Source organism: Patiria miniata, unplaced genomic scaffold, assembly GCF_015706575.1.
Source record: "Patiria miniata isolate m_02_andy unplaced genomic scaffold, ASM1570657v1 HiC_scaffold_13, whole genome shotgun sequence".
Taxonomy (NCBI): domain Eukaryota; kingdom Metazoa; phylum Echinodermata; class Asteroidea; order Valvatida; family Asterinidae; genus Patiria; species Patiria miniata.
This window is the reverse complement of record NW_024037051.1, coordinates 1,944,294-1,970,640: the sequence shown is the minus strand read 5'-3', so window position 1 is coordinate 1,970,640 and position 26,347 is coordinate 1,944,294. Positions and strand designations below refer to the sequence as shown.

Sequence of the window (26,347 nt, the reverse complement as noted above, 5' to 3'; positions counted from 1 at the left end):
TATCCTGAAGTACATATTTTTTTTACAATTTTGGAACTTACATAACGAGTAGTTTTGCTCACAGTTTTATGAGATTTAAAATATTATGTCCCCTTTCCCTTACATTTGTTTACAGGCAAATTACAGCCGTACTTTTAACAACAAACAGGGAGAAATGAACAGCTATAACATGATCATTTGTACGTTGGTACCATGTACCTCAGGCCAACTCCTTCCAATTTACGAGAACGATAGTCGTGGAGTTTGCGGGCAAGGTGGCGCTACTAAGCTTACTAGACGGCGCGTGGAAAGCGACGAAGCTGGTCATGTCGGCCACTTTTTTGTCATTCAAAAGATGGTTTTCAAAAGACATAAAAAATTGCTTTATTATATAACAAAAAATATGTTCTTTTTTAAACTGAACACAAAGGGGACAAAACCATAATTTGTTGTCCTGAGTGAGTGGCCACGTTTATCATTGGCCGATTTAAACACTTTTCTCCGGTGTTTAAACGATTGTTTATAGCCAGCCATATGGCGCTGCTCTTTACCAATAAGAACTATCATATATATAAATGGATACTAATTAAAAAGTTAGAAAAAGCTTCACTTCACTTGACATTTTTTGTTACTTTTAAAAGTTTATCATACAGTGAAATTTTAAATCAAACTACGTGAAGAGCTCGGAGTAGACCTACTGTTTTATGAAACATCAATCTCACCAGGCGTATTATAACTACAAAATTAGTAAAAAGATGGGTTTCAATTATCGATTTCTTTCGATATCGATTATTTCCTGTCCAGTTATCGACTAATTCAAAGTGATTAATAGCAGCCAATCACTTCAAACCTCATGCTGCAATGCTTGTTCCATGCAGTGGGGTGAATGCGCAGGATTCTGGTGCGCAATGCCAATGGGAACCGTGCGGTTACCAACGTGTTCCTGTCCGAGGTACCAGCGAACTGCAACAAATCAAAATGGTTGACTTGTTTAGCGCACCCTGTCGTGCCAAGTTATTATCATTATTGTATTCGAGGACTACTTGTTGTGATGGTAAATATTGCTGCACAGCAAGAAAATGGGATTTTGTTCATCACCATAGAACCGAGTTATCTGTGCTACGGTTTTACTCCATTTTGTTATTAAAGACACAAGCTAACCTCCCAAATTCCGATTGGTCTGAGATATTTTAACCGAGATAAGCAGGGTTTTGCAAACATCGGCTTTCTCCCCAGCTTCGGGTCCCTCTCTTGCTCCTGAATCATAATAAAACCTTATAATATCGAATTCTTACATGAGTATTTGGTGTTCATATTTTGGACTTGTTGAACCGACGTCATTCAAGGGGCAAGTCTTCTGCAGCCATGTCCGGAGTTGAAGTCGAGATTTGAAAAACCACGAAACTATTTAACAGTGATTACTATACCTTTATTTGTGTGCCAAACGCATCAGTCACGTGATCCCAGCACTGAGCGTCATCACTGTACGACACCTGGTGCTCTGTCACCCATTGGTTGTGTATCGGTCACCACGCCCCTGGGTGATCAAACCAGTGATGGTGACTGTACCATTGAAGTCAACCTGTATCCATGGACTGTCTTCAGATCCGTCATAGCACCAGGCTGCAGCTGATCCTGTTCAACAAAATAACTGACTTTATAACACCTCATCCACAGATTCTGTGTCTTGATTGGCCGATAGCGAGTCACATGGTACCTTCTATTTTTGCTATTTTTCTGTGCACGGCCAATAGAACTATACCCGTGACAACCAAAGTACTACCATTATGGCAAACAAAGTACTATCCGGTTCGTAAGTGTGACGTCATCTCAACTTTAGCCAATGGGCGCTTGTAATCAGTGGTTCGCGCGCGTGTATGACGCTTTACTAACAACTGGAGAGAGTACCGAAGTGAATACATCACGTGCATAATTATTGGGTGTGTAAAAGACATTAGCGCGCAACCTCGTCCCCAGTGCTTTCTTTATTTCCAACCTTGTTTCCAATAGTAAGCCCTGGATAGGAAACTTTCTTCCTGTATCCTGATTCGTTGCCGCAATTTGCTAATAATGAATTTATATCGTGTAGTTGGCGTTTCCAACATGCATTACGTGTTTTCACGATCATTGCAATTATAACGTCCGCGCCTTCTCAATAATACTCCTTTTCTTTCCATTTTGCTCATAGTAATATGATATGTGATACTGCATGTTGGCGGGCCAGATTGTAGCATTTTAACTTCCAAAAAATGGTGTTTTCATAACTCAAGGCGCGACGAATTGATGCTGTTTTTACCCCAGACACCGCATACAAAAACAAACATTAATGTAACGCACATGCAGGTACCAGACTATTCCTCATTTGCATACGTGTGCAAAAATCTTGCACATACAAATGATCCAATACCAGGGTGAGAGAGCAGGTAGTGGTGGGCGCGTACTGCTCGACACCCTGGGGACGAGGTTGATTAGCGCGTGATTCAACCCGTGAACTACCCTTTAGTCAAGTCCCACGCGCTTACCCGGACACGTGACGCAACCCGGATGCTGAGACGTAAAAAGACTAGCGGGGGTGGGGGGGGGGGGGGGCGAAGCCGCGAGGGCCTTTACCATCTCGTGTAGTTTTTTTTTTTTTTACATTTGTCTACCGATTTGGTAGACATGCATAATGCATTACCCGTTGTGAATTGACCAATGAAAATGCAGAATTACTAACGTAAATTAGCCGTCGTCTGGCGCCAGACAGCACGCACGCCATGGCGCGCGTGCTGTTGCTGGTAACCGCAAACCACCGTTAGATGATTGGTTTATATTGCTTGATTTATATTACGTGAATAAATGAATGAGTGATTTGTCCACGAGATAGTAAAGGCCCTCGTTCGCTCGTACCCCCCGCCCTGCAAACAGGACGCTGGGATACTCTGATGAGCTTCACAGAATCTTGTGAAGGAAGTGGTCTATGACCTGTGTATAAAGCATCTGGCTGCAGCTGTTCAAGACCGCAGTTAGACAATGTGCGCAAATGCTATCCGTAAATTTCCTATAGAATTGCGCACATTCCATACCGGATGTGATTTCTGTTTCATTGCGGACCATGTGGACAACATTTTGAGCGTCGCATAATGCAATCCGACCGTTCGTGTGTCGAAACGGAGCCTGAGCAAGTGGCGGGAATTGTAAATGTGGGGATTTGATAATGATGACTAGTTGCCCCTTTAATGATAGCGCAGTGTGCTCCTTTAATAGGGAGTCGCCGCCGCAAAGTGCTCTGCACGGTCTAATCAACGGTGTCCGTGCGCCGTTGGAAAATAGACCCACACTTTACTTCAAATAACTACGAGATCTTTTGTATTAATTGATTTTGTAATGATTCTATTATGTGGGGTAGTTAAAGAAATCCCAATTTATCTAGTTTCAAGGGGATATATTTCATACTAGGCTCTCTTTCATTAAGCTATGTTTATGTAAACAAAGCGCAGTGATACATAAGTTTGCCATCGTTCGGTCTCTTTCAGCGTCGCTTTGACAAAAGTCAGAAGGACATTTCTGTTTAAGGGAAGCGAGGCGAGAGCCAGCCCTGGCCGGCTGTTTACATTGACAAGAACGAGTGTTGGGGGTAATAAATTAGACGCAAAATAAAACATCTGAACCACCGTCCTGGTCTGTGTGTGAGTGAAGTTTCCTTCTCTGCTCTCCCTTACCATCTCTGGGAACAACTTCCCCTCCCGTTGATCTTCATTGGTTGACAACCTATTTCCATGGCAACGTGGGATTACAACATAAATTTACAACACAGACAAGTTTTACAGAATTTCCTACATTATTACGCTTTTCAAGGAGAAAAAAAACATCTCTAAACTGGAATAAAAGAGTAATGAATCAGTCTTAACGGCCGTTTCAAACCTTGCAAACCTTGCAGAGTCATGACCGTGATGACGCGCAGGTCACTGGTCACGCAAAATCCAACCAATCAGAGCGTGAATTCATCAGAGTATCCCAGCGTCCTGTTTGCAGGTCGGAGGGTACGTGCCAGCATCCGGGGTGCGTTACGTGTCCGGATGGTCCGGGTACAGGCGCGTGGGACTTGACTAAAGGCTACCCGTGAACCAACACGCGCAAGTACTCCATTCGTTTGCATGCACTACACTTCCCGGTTCAAAATGACTTCACAATTCAGTACTCAATACCCATGGCGCGGTACTACATGGCCAAAGAAGGTCACAATAAAGAACTCTACAAGAAAACCAACGAGATCCCTTGGAGTAAAGCCATTACCAGAAGACGTCTTAGGTGGACAGGCCATTTCCTGACACTGCCCGAGGAAACACCTGCCTAGCAAGCGCTTCTAGAAGCGATCCGCAAGAACAATTAGCTGCCAAGAGGTGGATAACGAACCACGTGGTTGAATACAGTAAACACAGACCTGACAACCACGGGGGTCAACATCAAAGATCGACACACCTGGCACGTGGCATCCGACAGGGAGCAGTGGAGGACACTTACGGAGTGCGCAATGTCAGATCTACTTGACGCAAGCTTCTGGATGATGGCGCGGTATTATTTTTGTGTGCAAATGCTGTCGTGCGCGTTGAGCGCAGCGCATTATTGTTCCCAAAAGAGCGCACCACTGAGTTGGGTTCAAACATTTCATGAAGGGGGTGGTTTGGAAGAGAGAAATACATTTCCCACCAATTTTGTATTGAAATTGAAGTTTATTTTAACTGTGTTTAGATTTAAATAATTTAAAATATTAAAACCAAACAGAATCTGTGGGAGAAGTGTTTCAAACAAATATTGAATGCTTTATCTCGTGGTGAAGTAAAAGTAGTCCCCTCGGTGATCCATGGAGCATTCTATTTCATGGATCACCTTGGGAGGCTAGTTTTACTCATAGAGCTATATTCAGCGCTAACTCATGTACAAAGTGATCCCTGCTGGGCGCATCCATGTTTGTACACAAACCTATGGAGAACTCAAAATTTTGAACGTTTTTTTTGTAAGTCTATTTGCATATCTGCGTTTGTATTCCATACCGGTGGTTATCGAAGCCAATACGCCAAAAACCGAAACACACGATCAGCAAATGAGCGTGTCATTTTGCTCTACGCTTTCACCATGGTCTCCTATACACAGACTAGGGGGCACCCCGGGGGGCACGGACATCCGCTGCAACCCCCCCCCTCCCTCCCGTAGTTACGCTACTGCATTTTCTTAATAAAGTTCTTCGTGTAGCACTTTCAAAATCTAGGATATGAAAGCCCAATTAATAAGCTTTTTGTAGTACAAGAATCATTCGAATCACTCAGGCACTTTTCAAGTTACGGAATTTTAAACACAACCCCCGTTTTAAAGTTCTGACCACGGATCACCACAAAAAAGTGTGTGTTCTTTCAGCAAAACGAAAACAATTAAATGCACACACATCCCTATGCAAATTGTTTTCGTTTTGCTGAAAGAACACTTACTTTTTTGTACTTGAAAAGTACATATGATTTGAATGAATCTTCTACTAAAAGAAAGCTTATTAATTTGGCTTTTATATCCTACATTTTTGATATTGCTACATGCAGAACTTTATTGAAATAAATTGGTCGTGCCATTTGGGTTTTCTTATTTATCTTTTTACTCGCCCTGTATATATAGGGAAAAAATGAAATGAAAACGAAAGCAAATATATTTTCGAGGTGAAACTCGAAAATAACACGGGAAACATGTATTTAATCGCACTAAATCCAAAAAGCCTACCTTGAGTATAAAGCCTGGTCCTGGGTGGGGCATAAGTAGGGAGGTTTCTATAGAATGACGAAGCTGTGATGCTTTCATCCGGGATGCGACCATCTTCCATCCCAAGAGGTCCCTCCACAAAGCAAGGAGAGTCACCTGAGGAAAAGGTGCGATCGCTTTGAGAAGGTTTGTACAAAGTAACCATTAATATTTTTTTTAAAAGAACATACAGTGAAATCTCGACAAGTCACACTCCGATAACTCAAAACCGTCAATCCATTGCCTTCAGTTGTATAACAATGATATACAACCCTGCTCAACTCAAAACTCTGCTGAAGTCAAATTTTGAACCTGTTTCCTTGAGGTTTGGCTTATCAAGATTTCACTTTAGTATTGGTCTGTTTGCAAAGTGAAAGTTCAACGGGGAAGAAAGAATCGTTTTCTTCCGCTTAATGGCACGAGTAGATAGTTTCGGATGCATATGTGCCTCTTCCATCCTGCTCAACATTGAAAAACCAGAGCTTTGTAAATCCAAAGTGTGTGTCCTCTTCAGTAACAAGATGACCCAAATGAGTCGCCTATATATACTTATCACAAACATTTTTTTTTTATTGTTTTTTTCATTAATTTTTTTATCGAACTCTCGCGGTCAAAAGACCGAATTGCGGTTCAATGTACAAAGATTAAAAGTTATCACTTATATAAAAACTCCATTAAAACATTATTAATTAAAATTACACACACACAAATTTTGACCAAAAAGATGAACAATACATTTAAAAGCATACTTAACATTAAAATCACATTAACATTTTCAGATTGTGAAAACAAGAAAAAGAAAGAAAAAAAACAAACGGCACTATACAATAATAAAAAAAAACCCGGCAGTTGAAATTTAGGGGTGGTATATATGCTGGAGAGTTTTTTTTTTTTATATAATTTGTAAATTTTTGGGATTTTTTGTGTGTGTGTGTGTGTGTTTGTATAGGTAATGTGATTATTATAAAACTGTTGACAATCAAGTGCGCATACATGCGTTTAGTAGTTTTGTAAGGTACGGGACAGTACTTTTGGAGTACCTTTCCACCTTTATTTAAGGTTCAATGAACTGTCGTCTTTGTCTTAGTTCCATGACATGAACTCTACTGTTTAGGGGGAACCAACTCTTAAAACGATCAGAAGCAACACAAGATTTGGCAAATTGTAAACAAAGATCTTCCCTCCTGTTAGCCAAGGTTTTCATACTAAATCTAGACAATGCATGATCATAAGTGGAGTGATCCTGATCTAAGATTATCTTAAATGCCCGTTTTTGGATTGCTTCAATATATGATGTTTGATTTGATGTAAGACCAGAGTGCCACACAGGGGCAGCGTATTCTAAGACAGGACGAACATAAGTAGTAAATATTGTTACAAGATCGTTTCTGGGAACACCAAACCTTTTTAAACGACTAAGGATGTGGAGGCGTCTACTACTTTTAGAGATCATTTCTTGGACCTGGGTGCTCCATTTAAGGTCACTCTGAATCCAAACTCCTAACAACTTTGTTTGTGCTACAACATCAACTATGTTATCACCAATCTTTAAAGAAGGTGGGTCGGGGGGATTTTTCCCAAAGTGAAATTGCATAGTTTTACACTTAGATGGATTAAGCGTAAGTTTGTTAGCCTGAGACCAGTGAAACAAATCATCCATGTTATTTTGCATAAAAGAATGGCTATTGACTGATCTGATCTCACCTAAGCTGAGGTCATCGACATATTTCCATTTGTGACCAACGGAGTCAGCGCAGGCGTCGTCAATGGTGGCCAAAAAAATAATTGGACCAAGTTTTGTCCCTTGAGGAACTCCACATGTAAGGTGTTCCCAATCAGAAATGGCTGATTGATAACGAACCCTCTGACGCCTGCACGAAAGAAAGCTTATGATCCATGGAACAATTTCAGATCTAACTCCAAGGGAGATCAGTTTAGTCACAGCGATTGTATGATCAACACAGTCGAATGCTTTAGAAAAATCTGTTAACACTAGAGTGCCTGTTGTTTTGGGTTGATTACTACCTTTATAAAATACATTCAGCAGATCAACTAAACAATGTGTTGTGGATGACCCGCCAAGGCTACCATACTGATGTTGATCAAGATTTCCAGCAATATCATGGAGCAGCCATCTTGATATGAAAGTTTCAACAATTTTAGAAAATTGTGATGTAAGTGATATGGGTCTCAGCTTATCAATTGAAGCAGGGAGCTCTTTTGGGATTGGTGCAATAATAGCATCTTTCCAAACCTGTGGGACCACTCCTTCCTTAAGAGAGGAATTTAAAATATCTGTGATTGGGAAACTCAATTCACATGCAAATTCTTTAATGATCTTATTAGGAATATTGTCTGGTCCAGCTGATTTGGTGATGTTGATTTTCCGCAGTTCATGATACATTTCCCACTCATAGACATGAAGTGGTTGATTAGCTGGGAGAAATGTCGGCAAATCATACCTGTTTATAGAAGGCCTGCTTTGAGCTGTATTTGCAAAATTCAAGTTAATTCTTTCTGCAATAGCCATGTCATCATTAATTAATACACCTGGAACATTAAGTGTGAGTTGTGGTTTAAGGCGATTTCCCAAAAATCTTGGGAAACATAAAGATCACATGCTTAATATTAATATTATATTCGACGGCTTACCAGGATTTCAATTACAGTAAAAACAAAAATCCCTTCAAGTGCTGCTTGTTGCATTAGCTTTGAGCCTTTGAAATGAAACAGTAACACAATCTCACCATTTCTTTTGAAGTATTTCAACTTCTCTTCGTTGACTGACACGATCGAGTCATCGCTCAATTCACACCGTCTGGTATCTTTGGTATAACTGAAGTATTCGCAGTATTCTTCCTTGAGACAGGCCGCGGCACACCTTAAGTAGGAGGCTCGTTGGCTTGACCGAATCACTCGATATTTGTCGGTGCTGTTGAACTGTGAAGCAGCCGTGAAATCCGAAGATTTCACGGTAGGGAGATTAGAGCCAGCTCCGCTCTGAACCACGCAGACAACAAAAAGAACGAGGCACCAAACAAGACGACAATGTCTTGGGTGATAAATAGGAAAAATCATTTCGTTTAGGTTTGTTCAGCCATATAATACTACTTCGAAACTGTTTCAGATTGTGTTGCAAGCAACGAACGGCGAAAGATCGTATTCTGTGCTGACAATAATTAAAGGCACGAGTAGATGTATTGATCACCAAGTCACAATCGACAATAAACGGATGATTTAGGCCAGAAAATGGTCCATGGTAAATTAACGACAATAGCAAATGGACTTGTTGACAACGAATGGTGCATAATAACGCAACCTCGTCCCTAGTGCTTACTTTCTTTCCAACCTCGTTTCCAATAGTAAGCCCTGGATAGGAAACTTTCTTCCATATATCCTGATTCGATACCGCAATTTGCTAGTAATGGATTTATATCGCGTAGTTGGTGTTGTTATTTCCAACGTGCATTACGTGTTTTCACGTTAATGGTAATTTTAACGTCCATGCCTTCTCAAAAATACTCCTTTTTCCATTTTGCTCATATTAATATGAAATTTGATACTGCATATTGGCGGGAAAGATTGTTACATTTTAACTTTCAAACAAAATCGTGTTTTCATAACTCACGGCGCCACGAATTGATGCTGTTTTTACCCCAGACACCGCATACAAAAACAAACGCTTATGTAACGCGCAGGCAGGCACCAGATTATTCCTCATTGCACACGTGTTCAAATCTTGCACATACAAATGATCCAATACCAGGGTGAGAGTGCAGGTAGTGGTGGGCGCGTACTGCTCGACACCCTGGCGACGAGGTTGATAATAACGTGCTTGTATACAGGAATTGTCACTGCTTGAAAATATTAAGGTCTTCAAAATAATTTTTGAGACCTATTAATTTTATCTTGAAAACCTGCACACAAAAACTGAGAAAAGGTGCAAAATATTTAAAGCAAAACGAGAAAAATATTGAATAAGTCGACTTCAAGTTTGCATTGCCCGTGTTGTTCCTCTCGTTGACTCTGGTGGAGGTTGGATTCTAGCGAAATATATTAATGGCGCGTGTATTTGGCGCGTATACCAAGTCACCTATCTAACTTCGTTCGGTGCGTTGATATTTTCGAACTAATGGCCCGGTGTAATTGATTTTCCCAAAGCAATCCACTAAATGGGCCCTTATGCTCCATGTAATTAATTTTTGTATGGGCAGTTTCAAATGTTTTTCCGGAGCCCCTTTATGTTATTATGTAGTCTAGGAGCTAGACAGTGTTATGGTTTGAGGGTGCAGACCAGTAAATCGGTCCGAAATTGCCTACGCCGGCCAAATCACGATTTGCATGCCCTAAAAATCTTCAGTATTTGAGCATGCTGTGGGCCATGAACTTGAGGGTTTGTAAAAAATATGGGTGGAAGCTGTGCACAGGACTGGGAGCTTGCAGTTCTGTGTAATTTGGATGTAATTTGGACCCTAAAAGCGCTCGATTTTGCAATCGAGTATAGGCATCGTTTTTCAAAATGGCGATGGTCTTCAGGTCTATATTTAGGGGTGATCATCTTCAGAAGGAAATTTCTCCTAAAAGTCATCAGTTGACCCCCCAAAAATTGAAAAGAAAATGAAAGATGATGAAATAAGCTTTAATTTGATGTGTGTCTCGAACACCTTGGAGAGTTGTGAGTATTTTCCCCGAATTTTTGAAGTGGGAGCATTTACCATTGGGGTCTATGGAAGTTTATTTACTGGTCTGCTACCTTGATAACCTGCCGCAGCGATAACCCGCCGCCGCGAGAGGGCGCTATCACAACCAACCAATATCTCCCACGAATCCGTTAGAACAACGTCTAGGCCAACCTCGTCCCCAGGGTGTCGAGCAGTACGCGCCCACCACTACCTGCTCTCTCACCCTGGTATTGGATCATTTGCATGTGCAAGATTTTTGAACACGTATGCAAATGAGGAACAGTCTGGTGCCTGGATATGCGTTACACATTAGTGTTTGTTTTTGTATGCGGTGTCTGGGGTAAATACAGAGTCAATTCGTAGCAGCGCGAGCACGGCGTGAGTTACGAAAACACGATTTTTGAAATCAAACTGTTACGATCTTATCGAGACAACATGCAGTATCATATTTCATATATAGGCGTGGACGAATGATCGCGAAAACACATACTGCACGTTGTGAATAATAGCACCAAGTACACGATAAAAATCCATTACTAGCCAATTGCGGTATCCAATCAGGATACAGGAAGAAAGATTCCTATCCAGGGTTTACTATTGGAAACGCGGTTGGAAATAAAGTAAGCACTGGGGACGAGGTTGCGTCTAGGCCAACTCCTAAATCTCCCCCGAAAAATGGGGGAAACTAGTGCGCATGCGCGACTTCAGCAGGCGTAACTGTTCATTTTCAGTCCCACACATACTACTCACGACAAATGAGCTGACCAGTGAAGATGCACAAACGTCTTGCTGCATCTTCCACATTACTGGAAGAAATTTGAGCGTTTGCTTCGGAACTATATACTGTGATTTTTTTTTTTGAATGCGCGCTGCATATATTATATTAGGCCAAACAAGTGCGCGCGCATTACACAACCAGTACGAATTGGCATAGACGTTGTAAGTTCCGACGGGTTCGAGGGTGATTGGTTGGTCGTGATAGCGCCCTTATCGCTGGGCGGGGCAATTTTTTTTTCGCGTATCAGACCATAACAACGTCTAGCCCCTAGACTAGTTATTATATGCTAATAATGATTCCAGTACATGTATTCATGACCAAACACCGTGATGTCATTAGGCAGATGAAATCTTCAGTGTTACAGTTGTTTCAGCATTGAAAGCTAGCAGAATTTCAGGACGGTTGCCCATGCGTGGTCCACTTCGTGCTGTCTTTGGTGTTTCGTTGTTAACAGTAATTAAGTCACTGAGCAAACTCGAGGTCCCACTCTGGAAAACACCTTCCTGCCTGCCTACTATATACATTCCCTGCAAAATTAGTTGGGTTTTTTTCTTTCAATTTCGGATCCCCAGAAAAGATGGCTTAAACTCTTTACAGTGATATCTGTATGAACAATTAGTACTTAGGCTAAAATACAGACGACACGCTTCCAGGTTTAGTTTGGCGTATGTTGTGACTGTAAGATAAGCGCCCAGCCAGTGCGTTTACTCCCTTTGTTCATAGGCGTAGCCAGGGGGGGGGGGGGGGGGGTACCCCCATCTTTTGTAAAGACTGCCCTATTCCCACTCAAATGCCCTTTTTTAGACCCCCCCCCAAATATTGGTAAGGAGTGCCCTTCTTTTTTCTGAACAAGTGCCCTTTAGACCAAAAAAAAATAAGTCTCCGGTTTCTGGTATGGAGCTTGTCCAAAAAGTGGTGCGGCGACGCGGCTTTTTTTTTTTTTACCTGACTTTTTTGCTTCAAATGTCGGCTGATGACTGCAAATGGTGCCCGACTAAACTTAGTGCAAATATATGGGAGTCCAGAGAGGCCACATAAAGCTTATTCTCGATCATAACCCCATCTAAAAACACGTTAAAATTGTGCAGTAGCAGGATTCCAGTCAAACCAGTGAGTTTGGCGGTTTTGAGACATCATCTTTCATTGAAAAAAAACCTTTTTCATTTTGCCGACGCGCATGGCTACGGCGACGCGCGCGCATACCAGAAACCGGGACTTTTTTTTTTGGCCTTAACAACCATTTTTTTTTTGAACTTCGCGCATGTATGGCCTTGAAAAGCACCATATATTGTCCATTACGTTGTGGACAATCGTCGTTTTGAACAGCACCCCCATCGACAAATGGTACGCCCCCACTATTTGATTTGATTTTACGGAGGCCAAGTGTCCGGAGGATCGGGTCCAACTGATTTGCATAAAATAGTGGCCGCATGAGGTCGCTGTTCGCGCTGTATTTTTACATGCACTGTAAAGCGCGCGAGGATATGCCGCCGATTGATTACCGCGAATGCCGCGTACGGGAGAAATAACGACGAGAGCCTTGACCAAGGCTACTACAGCTAGGATTTTTTTTTCAGTAGGGGGCCAGGGGGCCAGGGGGCCATTGGCATCGGCATTTCCCCCCCCCCCAATCCCTATATTTTCCAGCATTTTCCCGATGGGCAGGGACATTGCCCCCCCCCCCCCCACCCAACCCATTAAATTAACAACAACAATATGATTTCGCGCCTTTTTTTCTTCCATTCCACAACTTCCCCCCCCCCCCTTTTTTTTGGCTTGTCCGGGGGGGGGGAAGCTCCCCCCCCCCCGCGACGCCCATGACCAGTTCTGTAGTCTGGTGGCCTTTTGTGCCGTAGCAGCGGTTTTTGGCTTCGTCTATATTATACGTATTTCAAGCGTCAACTTTTAAAGCCAGACTGTCAAAAAAGACTGGGCCACATAAAAACCAATGTATTCAATTCACTGTGATATTCACCGTGACATTATCAGGTTCCACACTAGGTTCAGAATTATACACAAAGAAAACGCCTTTAATGTACAGAACGTTTTGAAAGCTTCACTGCACTTCAGTGAGGCCTACGCTGCCACCCTAAAATATGTCCTCACGCACGTCCTCACGCCCTAACTTAAGCTGAAGATTTTAAGTACATTGTAGTAAACATATATATGTAGGCCATATCGCTCTAATAGCTCATTCGATTAAACAAAGGAAGCCTAGCTTTAGGTTGGCATTCGCTTTACTAAACATGGTAGAACCGTATTTATTGAGAATTGGGCAGAGGACGAAATCAGGTTTTGAGGTAATACTATTAGGAAAGAGATTAAAAATTCTCTTTACAATACTGTTTGTTGCACTTCATTCAATCGGACATTACGTTGATAAGTTATGGCGGTTTAAAGTTTGCATTTATCGACATGTCAAAAAGGTAAAATACTAAGAAAAGGGCCTTTTCGACTGTATCGACTTTTTGAAGTTTCGAATGTATTGTAGTCGTGATAATGAAAGATGCCAATTTTTTTTCTTTAAAATGAAACACTTTTATTCCACAATTTGTATACACTTTTATTCCACAATTTCCTTAAATATGTGTAGTAGACATATCAAAGATTACAAATATCAATAAATCTGATAATGGAAAAAACAAATCACCCCAAATTGTTTTTTTGTGGCATTTTTCTCCACTACGGCTTGTGCCCAGTTCCGTCTCATAGCAGGGGAAGGCACACACTTTCAACCTTCCCCAGTTATTGACAACACGAACAAAAACAATTCCCATACGTATTTGAAGGCCTCGGCTTTAATTTATTTCTCAAAATAAATTTCGGTTAAAACACAAGGCATTATAAGAATACTATTATAATAGTGACTCTTCATAAATTCGACATTATACTTTCCACTGCAATTTGGTAGTGAGTTCTATTATTGTGGTGCTCAGAAAGCGAGGTCGTGCAAACAATTAAAGTCCAACAAACACGATGCAATCCACTAAATAGTAATTATTTCGCTAGTCAAGGCAAACGTAAAATTGAAGGCATTAGGTAATTTAAGATATCTTTAATTATTTCAAGATATCGCAAAACATTTCGAAGATTTAAAAGCCTCGTAGTGATTATTTTGGGCTCTTAAGGCTACCAGTCCCTTAAGCACCGGCGTAACTACGGTAAAACTTCAGGGGGCACCAAGGGTGCATACATTTTCCAAGGGACACGGTTCAGAACCGTGTCACTTCAACAGTGCAGTATACAATGCTTCTGAAGGCCAGTTTAAACACTTTTCTCCGGTGTTTAAACGATGGTTTAAAGCCAGCCATGGCGATGCTCTTGACCAATAAAAAGGGGTAAACTGTCATAGCTGTAATTGAATGCTAATTGAAAAGTTAGAAAATGCCAAGGGCGGATCCAGAAGACAATTTTTGTTGGGGGGGGGTGTTTAAAAACAATTACGGCGTGTTTTTTTTTTGGATTCTAGATACTCTGTGGTGCGATCTGAGGCAATTTCTGACCACTTTAACCAATGTTTTTTGAGGAAAAGATGGTGGTGTACTCATTGCCTGCCTTTATTGCGAAGTCACTAAAAAAAAAAAAAAAATTGGATTCGTTTTTTTTTGGGGGGGGGGGGTGGTGGGGCATTGCCCCCTTCCCCCCCCCCCCCTGGATCCGCCCTTGGAAACTGCGTGACTTCATTTGACAATTTCAAGCTCTGAAAGGAGCTTCCACATGTCAAAAAATTGACAAAAATAAGGCCCCGAAAAATTGACAAAAATAAGTCCCCATAAGTTTCTTACAAAACACAACTACCTAATTTTTATTTTTCAAAAAAAAAGGCAAACAAAATACATCAAGTACTTAACAAAAACTGTTTGTAACAGTTGGAAAAGATGTTAATCAAAAGTTTGTAAATGGAGGCAAAATATGTGCAGTAATGTTATAGTCATGTGGTATTTATCACAAATCGCTAGAATTCTAGGAATACATCTTAAGTATGGTGTTCCATATGTGCCATTGGCGTCGCATTCGTGGGCGTCGCATTTTTCAGCTCTGTGGCAGGGATCATTTTGATAGATTTCATGCAAGACTTTCATGCAAGGCGGCCACAGCTTATTGTGCACTCGCACTTGTTTTGTTACGTAATGAAATTTTAAATCAAACTATGTGTAGAGCTCTGAGTAGGCCTATATAATAAAGGCCTACTGTGTTTTTGAAACACCAATCTCATCAGGCGTATTATAACTACAAAATTAATGTAAAGATGGGTTTCAATTATCGATTCCTTTCGATATCGATTTCCAGTCCCGCTAGTTGTTGACTGATTAAATGTGATTAATAGCAGCCAATCACTTCAAACCTCATGCAGCACCAAAAGTTCCATACAGTGGGGTGAATGCGCAGGATTCTGGTGCGCAATGCCAACGGGAACCGAGCGGTTACCAACGTGTTCCTGTCCGAGTTACCAGCAAACTGCAACAACAAAATCAAAATAGTCGACTTGTTTTAATACCGCATCCTGTCGTGCCATATTATTATAGGTTTTCCCGGTTATTTTAATACTTGTATTACACGAATTCCCTGCATCGATGCTTTAACTTTGTCCCCGAATATCGCCAAGCTCAATTCTCAATCTGAATTTCAAAAAACCACTACTAGATTTCATGTAAGGTTCAGTGTAATTCAAATTTTTAGCATACCGATTCGTCCTATATTTGTGAAATTCGTCTAGTGTTGCAATCGGCGTTGAATTGAAAAAGCAAATTCGTTTTTTGTCATTCGTTTTAATGTTGTTGTCATTACATTTCGTTTCTGGTGACTTAAAACATAACGATTAGAAAGTGTGCCCAATCTGTGGACTTATTTAAATATATAACAGTGCGCATTAATAAAAAGTATACTTTCAACATATAATTATTTCCTTTATACGTATAAATAAAAGTAGTTAGCTGTAGGTTTTTAATCTTCTTTTCTTAATTAACATTATAATCAGGAATTGACATTTTACAATTGTACTCTTGACTTATGACATGGAACTTAAGGATTAACACATTCGTAATACCGTTTGCTCTTTGATTTGCAGACCTAACTTATGTGGCTTTATTCATATATACATGTATATCAAATGGCAACATTACGAAGGTGTTTGATCTTACATGTAATGCTTAATTTCCATGTCATAAGTAAAGAGCATAATGTGAAAGGTATATTCCTGATTCTTATGTTACACACGCAAAAGAATATTCGGAACTTACAGCTAACTACTTCTATTGATAGGAAATATATGTTGAAATTAGAATTATATTAATGCTCATAATTCTTCAATTAGTCTAAAGATTGGGCACATTTTCTAATCGTAGCGTTTTAAGTCACCAGAAAGGAAATGCAATGACATCAACATTAAAGCGAATGACAAAAAACGAATCTGCTTTTTCAATTCAACGCCGATTGCTACACGAGACGAATTTCACAAATTTAAGACGAATCGGTATGCTAAAAATTCGAATTATACTGAACCTTACATGGCATCTAGTGGTGGCTTTCTGAAATTCAAATTGAGAATTGAGCTTGGGGATGTTCGGGGACGAAATTAAAGTATCGATATAGGGAATTCGTGTGATATAAGTGTTAAAATAACCGGGGAAACCTATATTAGTATTAGTATTTGAGGACTATGTATATTTCCGAACTGCGAAAAAATGGGATTTTTCATCAATATAACTTTTTAATTAAACGATGTTCCTCGGTTTTACTCAGATTTATCAAGGACACAATTAAGCTTCACCTCCTAAATTTCGATTGGTCTGAGAGATTTTAACCGGGATAGCCTAAGCCGGGTTTTCCAAACATCGGCTTTCTCCCCGGCTTCGGTTCCATCTCTTGCTCCTGAATCAGTTTGAAACATGACATTAAATTGTCGAAATCCAAAGTGTATATTTCGCGTCATATTATGGGACTTAATATACCTGAAGTATAGGCTATGTTGAGCCGACGTCGTTCAAAGGGCCCAAATCTTTTGAAACTAAAACCTGAAACTAATCATTTGAAATCCTCAAAACCATTGAACAATTGAACTTATTCTCTTTGGCACGCACATAAAAAGAGAATTACTATGTCATTGCAAGTGTGAGCTTTACAGGTGCATTTGGTATGCAAAGTAGTGTTCACGGCGTTAGAATGCTGGTTGGTGCAATTCGCATGTCACCACGGCACACACCTTGGATTTCTTTCATAACATGTAATGTTTGACCTTTTGTTTTTATTATATTTACAAGAAATATCCAAGAATAAAATATCCTGAAGCTCTTTATATCGATTGAGGTAGTGCTCGATCGCCTTCGGTGTCAGATAGGAATTTCCCAGAGTTTTGTCTCAAGGCGAATTTACATACATGTATAGGTTCTCCCAGCCATTTTAAAACGTTAATCATTCGAATTCACAGTTTCTAATATTCAAATTCGGTCATCAACATCGATTTAGTGCACTTCCAATATGTAATGTCGTCTTTGGTCAGACAATTTCAAATTTAGTTCAAGCCAATTCAAACAATGAACACACGTGTTCGTTCGGGAATATTCGATTTCGTCTCGTCTACGCTAAACCTTGTTATTCAGAAATCAAATTCGTCTAATTGATTTATATAAGACGAATTCGTTTTCTGAATGCTGCCATTCGGCAAAAACGTAGATGAATTTGATCTGCAATGACGAATATTATCGACCCGGTGACTAAAGAGGGTGACCAAACTTTAAAATTGAATGGTAAATGTCTAAATTGATTTTGTTAAAAGCGTGTGAAATTTAAATCGAATTGAATGTGAGGGTTGGTGAATTTGAATGAACAATCTTTTAAAATAGCCGGGAAAGCTATATTAATTTTAAGCCAGGATGGCCAAGAGGTACTTATATGACCAATACAACCATAATATTTGGAAATTGTCCTTGTATACTTTTTGTTTTCAAATGTTATAATTGTACATGTATTTACCAAATCTGGAGAACTGTTGTAACGAGACGTTTACAAAAGAGTGCGGGTAACTGTAACACTTTCAAGATTAATACGGTTGAGTTAATATAAATATTATGATTATAATTGTTTATTTGTGTATGATTAAGCTGGTTTGTCGTGGTTGAGATGAGATCCTACCTTTACTGGTGTGCCAAACGCATCAGTCACTTGATCCCAGGACTGAGCGTCATCGCTGTACGACACTTGGTGCTCTGTCACCCATGTGTTGTAATCTCCGCGCCCCTGGGTGATCAAACCAGTGATGGTGACTGTACCATTGAAGTCAACCTGAATCGATGGACTGGCTTCAGATCTATCATAACACCAGGCTGCAGCTAATCCTGTTCAACAACAAAACGTGTTTTTTTTTTTTAAAGGGCAGTAAGTCTGGCTCCAATCTGAAGTTGTTTAACCACACCTTCGAACCATAGTTATTTAGACCAGTGTCACGGTTGCTTTAAAACTTAAACGCTATTTTTGCCAACACCCCCCCCCCCCTGCCCCTTGATTTTGGGTTATACCATGTTAACACAATCATTTATTTCATTTAGGTAGATCATTCAAATATCTCTACTTCTTTTGTTATTTTAATTTGACAAAGCGCCCTCTAGGTTTTTATTTTGAATTTCGCGCGCTTCGATCGAGCGTCATTCTGTTCTTGGATGAAGATCATCACTATATGTACTTATTTTTCGTCTCTTCTCCAATTCACAGGTATGACAAATTTATTTAGTTTTCTCCTTTAAAAGTTTACTTGTAATCGTATTTGATAATAACAAGTTTAGCTATAATTTCCTTTCATATATTATTCTGTGTTTTGGTTTTTTGGTTTTTGTAAAATTTATTTCGAAACTGATAATGTTATAAAATTAACTTCAATCGGACTCCCGTACTTTGCGATGAAAGTCACATTTTGATACAATTATCAGATCGAGCAACATTTATAAACACCCTTTACGATCTCTATTTCCAGTTTCCACATTCAATTCCATTTGCATTTTAATTAAATCCAATCGACATTATTTCGTTTCAAAGATGGTGGACGCCATCAAGGATTTAGCGAGAACCACTGAGATAATTTGGACTTTAACCACATGTGTTTTAATTACTTGCTACTTTTTTCTTTATTTAATTATATTGTTTAAGTATAGAATTTGTATTTAACTTAGTCATTCTGTTCTTGGATGAAGATCACTTTATACTTATTTTCCCTCTCTTTTCCAAGTCACGGATTCCGCAATAAAACAGCAAAACCTAAGAAGTAGTCTCCCCGTCCCATTTTTCGTGGCCTAAATTCTAACAGGGTCACACTAGTGTTAATCGAAGTCGACTATTCGGGATAATACAACGCCTGAAAAAAAATCCCCGTCATCTGAATGGTTGGTCGTTGATAACATGTCATTGAATTATTCGTCCCAACTCATGGCCCGTCCCAACGCATGGCCCAACCTGCGTTCCACTTTATGGAATTATACCTGCGTTCCACTTCATGGAATTATATACCTGCGTTCCACTTCAGTGGGCACGCCAAGCTTGCTCTGGGATCCTAGCTACTTGGCATCCACACAGGATGCAACTTCACACTTCACCGATTTTGCTTTTGCTACTTCGGTAAGTGTTTACTTTCTTAGAGTTTAGGCACTCTCCTGAAGACGGTCAGAGCATACTGACCCGAACGTCGAGTTATACCTCTGGTTCTTTTCAGAACCATTCTCTTAATTGAGAAATTATTCATCCATACGATGTTGTTTGGGAAAAAGTAATTCGCGGCCCGGCCGTACCACAACTAGTATATGTAATAAATAGAGCCATGGTCTATAATTTTTGAGCAGATTCGCTGATTAATTATGCAAGACAACCGCATCTTGACCTCTAGATTTTGACCAATCAGCAGGCGCTTTCTATATCGTGTCTTCGGTCATTCACCCGTTGTCGCGTCATAAAAAACCTGAACACAGCAACAAAGGCTGTGGTCACGTGCTCTGTATTACGCGATACGCGCCCGGCTGTTGTTGTATTACAAAACACTGCATTGGGATTTACCAATCACACATTTAGTCCTGATTTGAGAATGAAATGACGTCACCTTGCAAAATCGAGGGCCGATAGTTTTTAGGTCTTATAAAAGGCCGACAGAAACGGCAATGCTCAGTAGATAGAGGAAAGTATACGCTTCATTTTCATGTGAAACACGTGCAGGAGACTTCTAATGTTTGGTCCAAATCGCCGGTTGAAAAATAAAGACTTTTGCGAGATTTCATGATTTGCAATCACATGTGCGCGTGTAAACGAACGTTAGTTCGCCGACTTACGTTGGCCTGAAAACATTGTGAATAGCACCTGCTAACGTGCAATGAATGACATGAATATTAAGCAGGCCATACTCGAGCTCGACCAATCAGTGGGCATATGGGTCACAAGGTCACACCGTGTGTGGGTTCCTCGCTCTATGCTTTACAATGGCGACGATCTCTTCGCGTTGTGAAAAATGGAAGTTACTGGAAACATTAGGTGTACATCGAATTCTTGAAATATTAACGACATCACGTTCACGAGAATTTTTTTGTAGATGAAGGTTCACTCTTTCCTTTGATTACCTCAACATTTGGGAGACTTTCGTCGTTCTCGAACCAAATCCGGAAATTTCATGACCTAATTTTTAGTCGATTTGTCCGTGAAATAAAATCGTCAAAATGCATCGAAATCCATTTTTTTTTTGAGAAAAAAATACCTTGATGGATGTATGAAGTAGGTCTTTAACTACCTAAAACAACTGTGTTTGTTTGGATCGGTTGTGGTTTGCCATGAAAATTGCGAATATTCTAAAGCCCTTTTTACGGCCATCGTTCGCTGGCCTCGCGTTGCTGTCAGTTGTGTGGACGAGAAAATAGAGCAGCTACGCGTGACACGGCAACTGACTGAGATTTCCCCTGACCACACTTCCACTCGGCTTCGCCTCGTGGAATGGAACATTCCATCTGTCACCTCATGACATACATTTTTTCGAGGTGAAACTCGAAAATAACACGGGAAACATATCTGTAATCTCACTATATCCAAAAAGCCTATGCCTTCAGTATAGAGTAAATGGTACAATTGAAACACAAACCCCGTGGCCTACAAATGAAACGGCTGTACACAATTTAACCTGATTAAAGTTCATATGCCGTGCTCTTCAAAAAATGCTATATTTTTCTCCTGACGAATTTTCAATGATTTGTTTTTAACGGAAGAAACACCTTTTTTTCGATTTTGAGCGTCTGCAACCCTCTGAAAAATGCTTTTCATTTTGTGCAAAAAATAATAGACCCACCCTGTAAGAGCCGAATGTACGGTCTGGAAGCTAGTCATTCGAATGTTGTGAAGAAATAATTTAATAATCAAACGTCAGTGGCTTTTTGTGTTCAATGTCTCATTCAAAAGTGAATAACTTTGATACTGCTATAGGAAAAAAATGAAACGAAGAAAAAAACAAATAATTTTTCTAGGTGAAACTCGAAAATAACACGGGAAACATATCTTTAATCTCACTAGATCCAAAAAGGCTAAAGCCTACCTTGAGTATAAAGCCTGGCCCTGGGTGGGGCGTGAGTAGGGCGGTTTTCATAGAATGACGAAGCTGTGATGCTTTCATCCGAGATGCGACCATCTTCCATCCCAAGGGGTCCCTCCACGGAGCAAGGAGAGTCACCTGAGGAAAAGGTGCGATCGTTTTGAGAAGTTTCATATATTAAAATCCACTTAAAGCCAGAGTAAATCATTTGTCATTTGTGCATTTTTTTCGTTTGAAGCAACAAAAGTGCTCAAAATCGAAAGAAGTTTGCTTGACAACTAACCTGATGAAGTTTTAGCTCAGTGAATGCTGTATATTCCGAGAAAACAATATTCTAGGATCGCGATTTCAATTGCAATTAGTTGCCGAGTCATGATTTGAATTGCGCCCGAAATCAGCGTCGGGACACGTTCTCATTCAGTCAATAACCCTCTGTACTAATAATTATATCGATCGCTATAGAAAACATGTAGTGTTGTGTATTTTGGGTCTGATTTATTTTAATTTGCGCCACTAAAGCTATCGAAAGTGACCCTCAAATGTGATAAAACCTCGTTTTAATTAATCTCAACTATATTTCAGGTCGATGATTCTTAAACATAACGGAGATTTTAGGTATGCACAACGCTAGTCACGATGGCCATATATCACACGGTACTACGCGTATACGGCGCGCGTGACTGTGTATGTGGCGCTAGTACTGCGGGCAACGAGCGACTTGCTGCGGCAGCCGCTGGCGGGGAAACACGCTGCTTCAAGTAAGAGCGGTACAATCGGTACAACCTCGAAATCAATGATTAAACCAAATAAGTACATCAAAAAAGGTTTTTAAATCCAACGTGTATTTCCTTTTCAATAAAAAGAGGACCCAAATGAGTTGCTTGTAAATTACACTCTGTACTTGTCACAAGCATCTTGGGAAACAAAGATACACATGCTTATTAACTACAGCATATGCTTCAACAGCTTACAAGGATTTCAATAATTATTGTAGAAACAAAAATCCCCTAAAGTTTTGCTTTTTGTATTAGCTTTGAAATGAAACAACAACACAATCTCACCATTTCTTTTGAAGTATTTCAACTTCTCTTCGTTGACTGACACGATCGAGTCATCGCTCAATTCACACCGTCTGGTATCTTTGGTATAACCGAAGTATTTGCAGTCTTCTTCCTTGAGGCAGGCCGCGGCACACCTTAGGTAGGAGGCTCGTTGGCTTGACCGAATCACTCGATATTTGACGGGGCTGTTGAACTGTGAAGCCGTGAAATCCGAAGATTTCACGGTAGGGAGATCAGAGCCAGCTCCGCTCTGAACCATGTAGACAACAAAAAGAGCGAGGCACCAAACAAGACGACAATGTCTTGGGTGATAAATAGGAAAACTCATTTCGTTTCGTTTAGGTTTGTTCAGCCATATAATTCTCACATGTCGCCTACTTCGAAACTGCTTTAGATTGTGTTTTAAAGCTACAGTCCATCATTTGTAATTTGTGCATTTTGTTCGTTTGAAGCAACAAAAGATTTCAAAATCTAATGAAGGATACTGAGCAACTAACCTGATGAAGTTTCAGCTAAGCTTCAGCTGTACATTCCGAGAAAAACAGCATTCTAAGATCTCAATTTCAAATCCAAAGTTACTGAATCATGTTTTGAATTGTTTTGAATTGCAGCTATACGCGACGTCGCGCACTGATCCGACGAATTATAACAACCGTGCGCGCGTGTGCGTCGTTCCAATACTTGTGCACGCTGCGCTGAATAACAAAACGAACTACTTATTTAAATTTTCCTACGGTGCTTCTTAAGAATCACCGTTGGAAATGCCTTCTTTCGTTGATTACTTCAAAATGACAGCTTCCCAGAAAGAATAATTTCACAGGGAGTTTAGTCCCCTTACTATCTTTCAACCAAGTTTGTTTTTCAACAATAATTTCGCCAGTTACTTTTCGGATGGCTGCAAATGATGGACTATACCTTTAAACAGCGAACGGCGGAAGGCCGTATACTATACGCTGTTAATAATTAAACGCACGACTAGATTATTGATGTGACTAAGTCACAATCGACAATAAACTGACGATTTAAGCCAGAAAATGGCTCATGGTCACGGCAGATTAACGCAGTGGCAATAGCTGCGCTGCTGATAGCTTTCTCGCATACGTATTTGGCAAATGTATATTTTGTAATCTTAATAAGGTAATTGTGAATTTATGGAACGTCAATTTGGTCTAAAACTTGCCTCGATGGTTCAGGCTGGTGCCACAGGTATTTAAAATACCAGATTTGTAAAATCATATTTTTTACCACAAATGTTACCTTTAGACCAAAATGAGCCAAACAAAATCAGATTTTTTCAATTTTACAGCTCCACATCATGCCTAATCTGCAAGTAGACATGCTAGGCTTTCAAATGATGTAGGATGTAGGTGTATGGGGTGTTGGGCAATTGACAAATAACAAACATTTTACATTAGTGCTGCTCTTAGAAACACGATTTTGAGAAATATGCACATTTTCACTCAATATTGCCTATAGTTACTGTACATTTTATAATCTTAAGAATATACAACATTTGCAAACATCGACAAAACAAAATACCATTTTTTTACGAAATATCTTACTAGGATGTTGGTAAATGACGGTCTAAAGCATCTCGTAAAATTATGGCACCTGGTGTGGAGTCATTTTCAAGAAAAGTGGTATTTTATTGTAAATTTCCAACGGTGGTCGGCCGACCACCGTTGGAATTACCTAACTATTTTTTAACTACTGCTCCAAATTTACCATTTTTTCAGTCCAAATTTGGTTTGCTATTGGTTACATGTTCATGAACGGGTGCAGGCCAGCTAGACTGGTTCCCTCACCTTACAGTTTTCCGGCATCTATAAATTGATCCATATCATCTTTAGTGGAGTCAAGGAACCAGACTTCTTGAACATTTTAGTTTTTCTTTGTTTTTCCAGCATTTTTTAACACAAAACTTCAAACATGTCAGTGTAACAATATTTGATCTATTATACTTACCCCTCAATAAGTTCATTACTGAAAATTACAGCAAAAGCCAATGATGTACATTCCCTTTAATATGGTAATGGTGAATTTACGGAACGTCAATTTGGTCTAAAACTTGCCTCGATGGTTCAGACGGGTCCCATAGGTATATAAAATACCAAATTTTGTAAAATCATATTTTTGACCAAAAATGTGTCTTTTAGACCAAAACGAGCCAAAAAACACATTTCTTCCAATTTTACAGCTCCACATCATGCCTAATCTGAAAGAAGACATGTTAGGCTTTCTAATGAGGTATGATGTAGGTGCGTGTGGTGTTGGGCAATAGACAAATAACCAAAACTGGTCTTCGTTTTGCTCGTAGAAAAACGATTCTGAGAAAAATGCACATTTTCACTCAATATTGCCTATAGTAACTGCACATTTTGTAACCTTAAGATGGTTATAATGAATTGATGGAACGTCAATTTGGTCTCAAACCTGCCTTGATAGTTGAGGCTGGTTCAACAGATATCGAAAATACCAAATTTTTAAAATCATATTTTTGACCAAACATGTGGCTTTTAGACCCAAAATGAGCCCAAAAACACATTTCTCCCAATTTCCAAGCTCCACATCATGCCTAATCTGAAAGTACACATATTAAGCTTACTATTGATGTATGATGTAGGTGTGTGGGGTGGGGCTTTAGGTCGACCCAAATTTGGATTCTGCCGCTCGCCTAATGGACTTGTTTACAACGTGCTCGCAAGGTGCATAGACGTGGTCGCATATAAGTATCCTAGCTTACTGCTTGAAAATATGGTCCTCAAATAATTATTGATATCTGTTTGTTTTGAAAACGTGCCCCCCACAAAAAAACAGAGAAATGGTGCAAAATCTTTAAAGCATAATGGAAATGAAATGTTGAATAAGTGGAATACAAGTTTGCATTGCTCGTGTTGTTCCTCGTTGGTGCATGTAGTTTCAAATTAATGTCTGTTCGCGCTTTATTTAAATGGCCCATGTAAGGCGAAGTAAAAAAAAAAAGTTTCTCGTCCGGGGTTTTTGAAAAAAGGGAGGAAGCGGGGCCTTTTATTTTTTATTGTTTATTTTTTTCAAGATGGCCGCCATTTAAAAATTTCCTGCAACCGTTGGTTGTGTCAACTGTTCAAAGAGACTTTTAAAATGAAAGACAAGTTGGACAAGAGAACTGAGCATATTTACAGTGTCGGAAAAAATTCGGTACTGGGCCACAACTTTTTTTCGATTAATTTTCAAGCGCCAAAAGTTGTATCCTTTGACTTACTTCATCAAGATTCGAACCTCGGACTTTTACTTGAAACACGAGACTCTTAACCGCTAGGCCGCGCACGATCGCTGTTGCAATAATCAATCTTTGGACGTATTTGAAGTAGCAATTGAAATAAACTAAATATTCATGAGAAATAAATATTCATAATGACGTATTGCACTATCATTGGCCGGCTCATGCGACGTCATGGTTGTCGATGTCATGCGTCATGCGTACCGCTGTCTGTCAGCCACACTTCAATCAGTTTTGACCGGCTGCTTCAACTATAGTTCCGCACGACGTGTGCATCCA

General features: G+C 39.9%; 1 protein-coding gene across 1 annotated transcript in view; it reads right to left on the bottom strand.

The window, feature by feature from the left end:
* LOC119721477 overlaps window positions 1-26,347 on the bottom strand; it is a 68,504-nt gene that overhangs the window by 28,818 nt on the left and 13,339 nt on the right. Inside the window, exons 9-14 of the mRNA XM_038191558.1 lie at window positions 22,810-23,197; window positions 21,752-21,886; window positions 18,334-18,536; window positions 8,490-8,817; window positions 5,725-5,859; window positions 1,488-1,614 (exon numbers count right to left, since the gene is read on the bottom strand). Coding sequence (XP_038047486.1) covers window positions 1,488-1,614; window positions 5,725-5,859; window positions 8,490-8,817; window positions 18,334-18,536; window positions 21,752-21,886; window positions 22,810-23,197 — 1,316 coding nt within the window. The remainder of the gene's footprint in view (window positions 1-1,487; window positions 1,615-5,724; window positions 5,860-8,489; window positions 8,818-18,333; window positions 18,537-21,751; window positions 21,887-22,809; window positions 23,198-26,347) is intronic.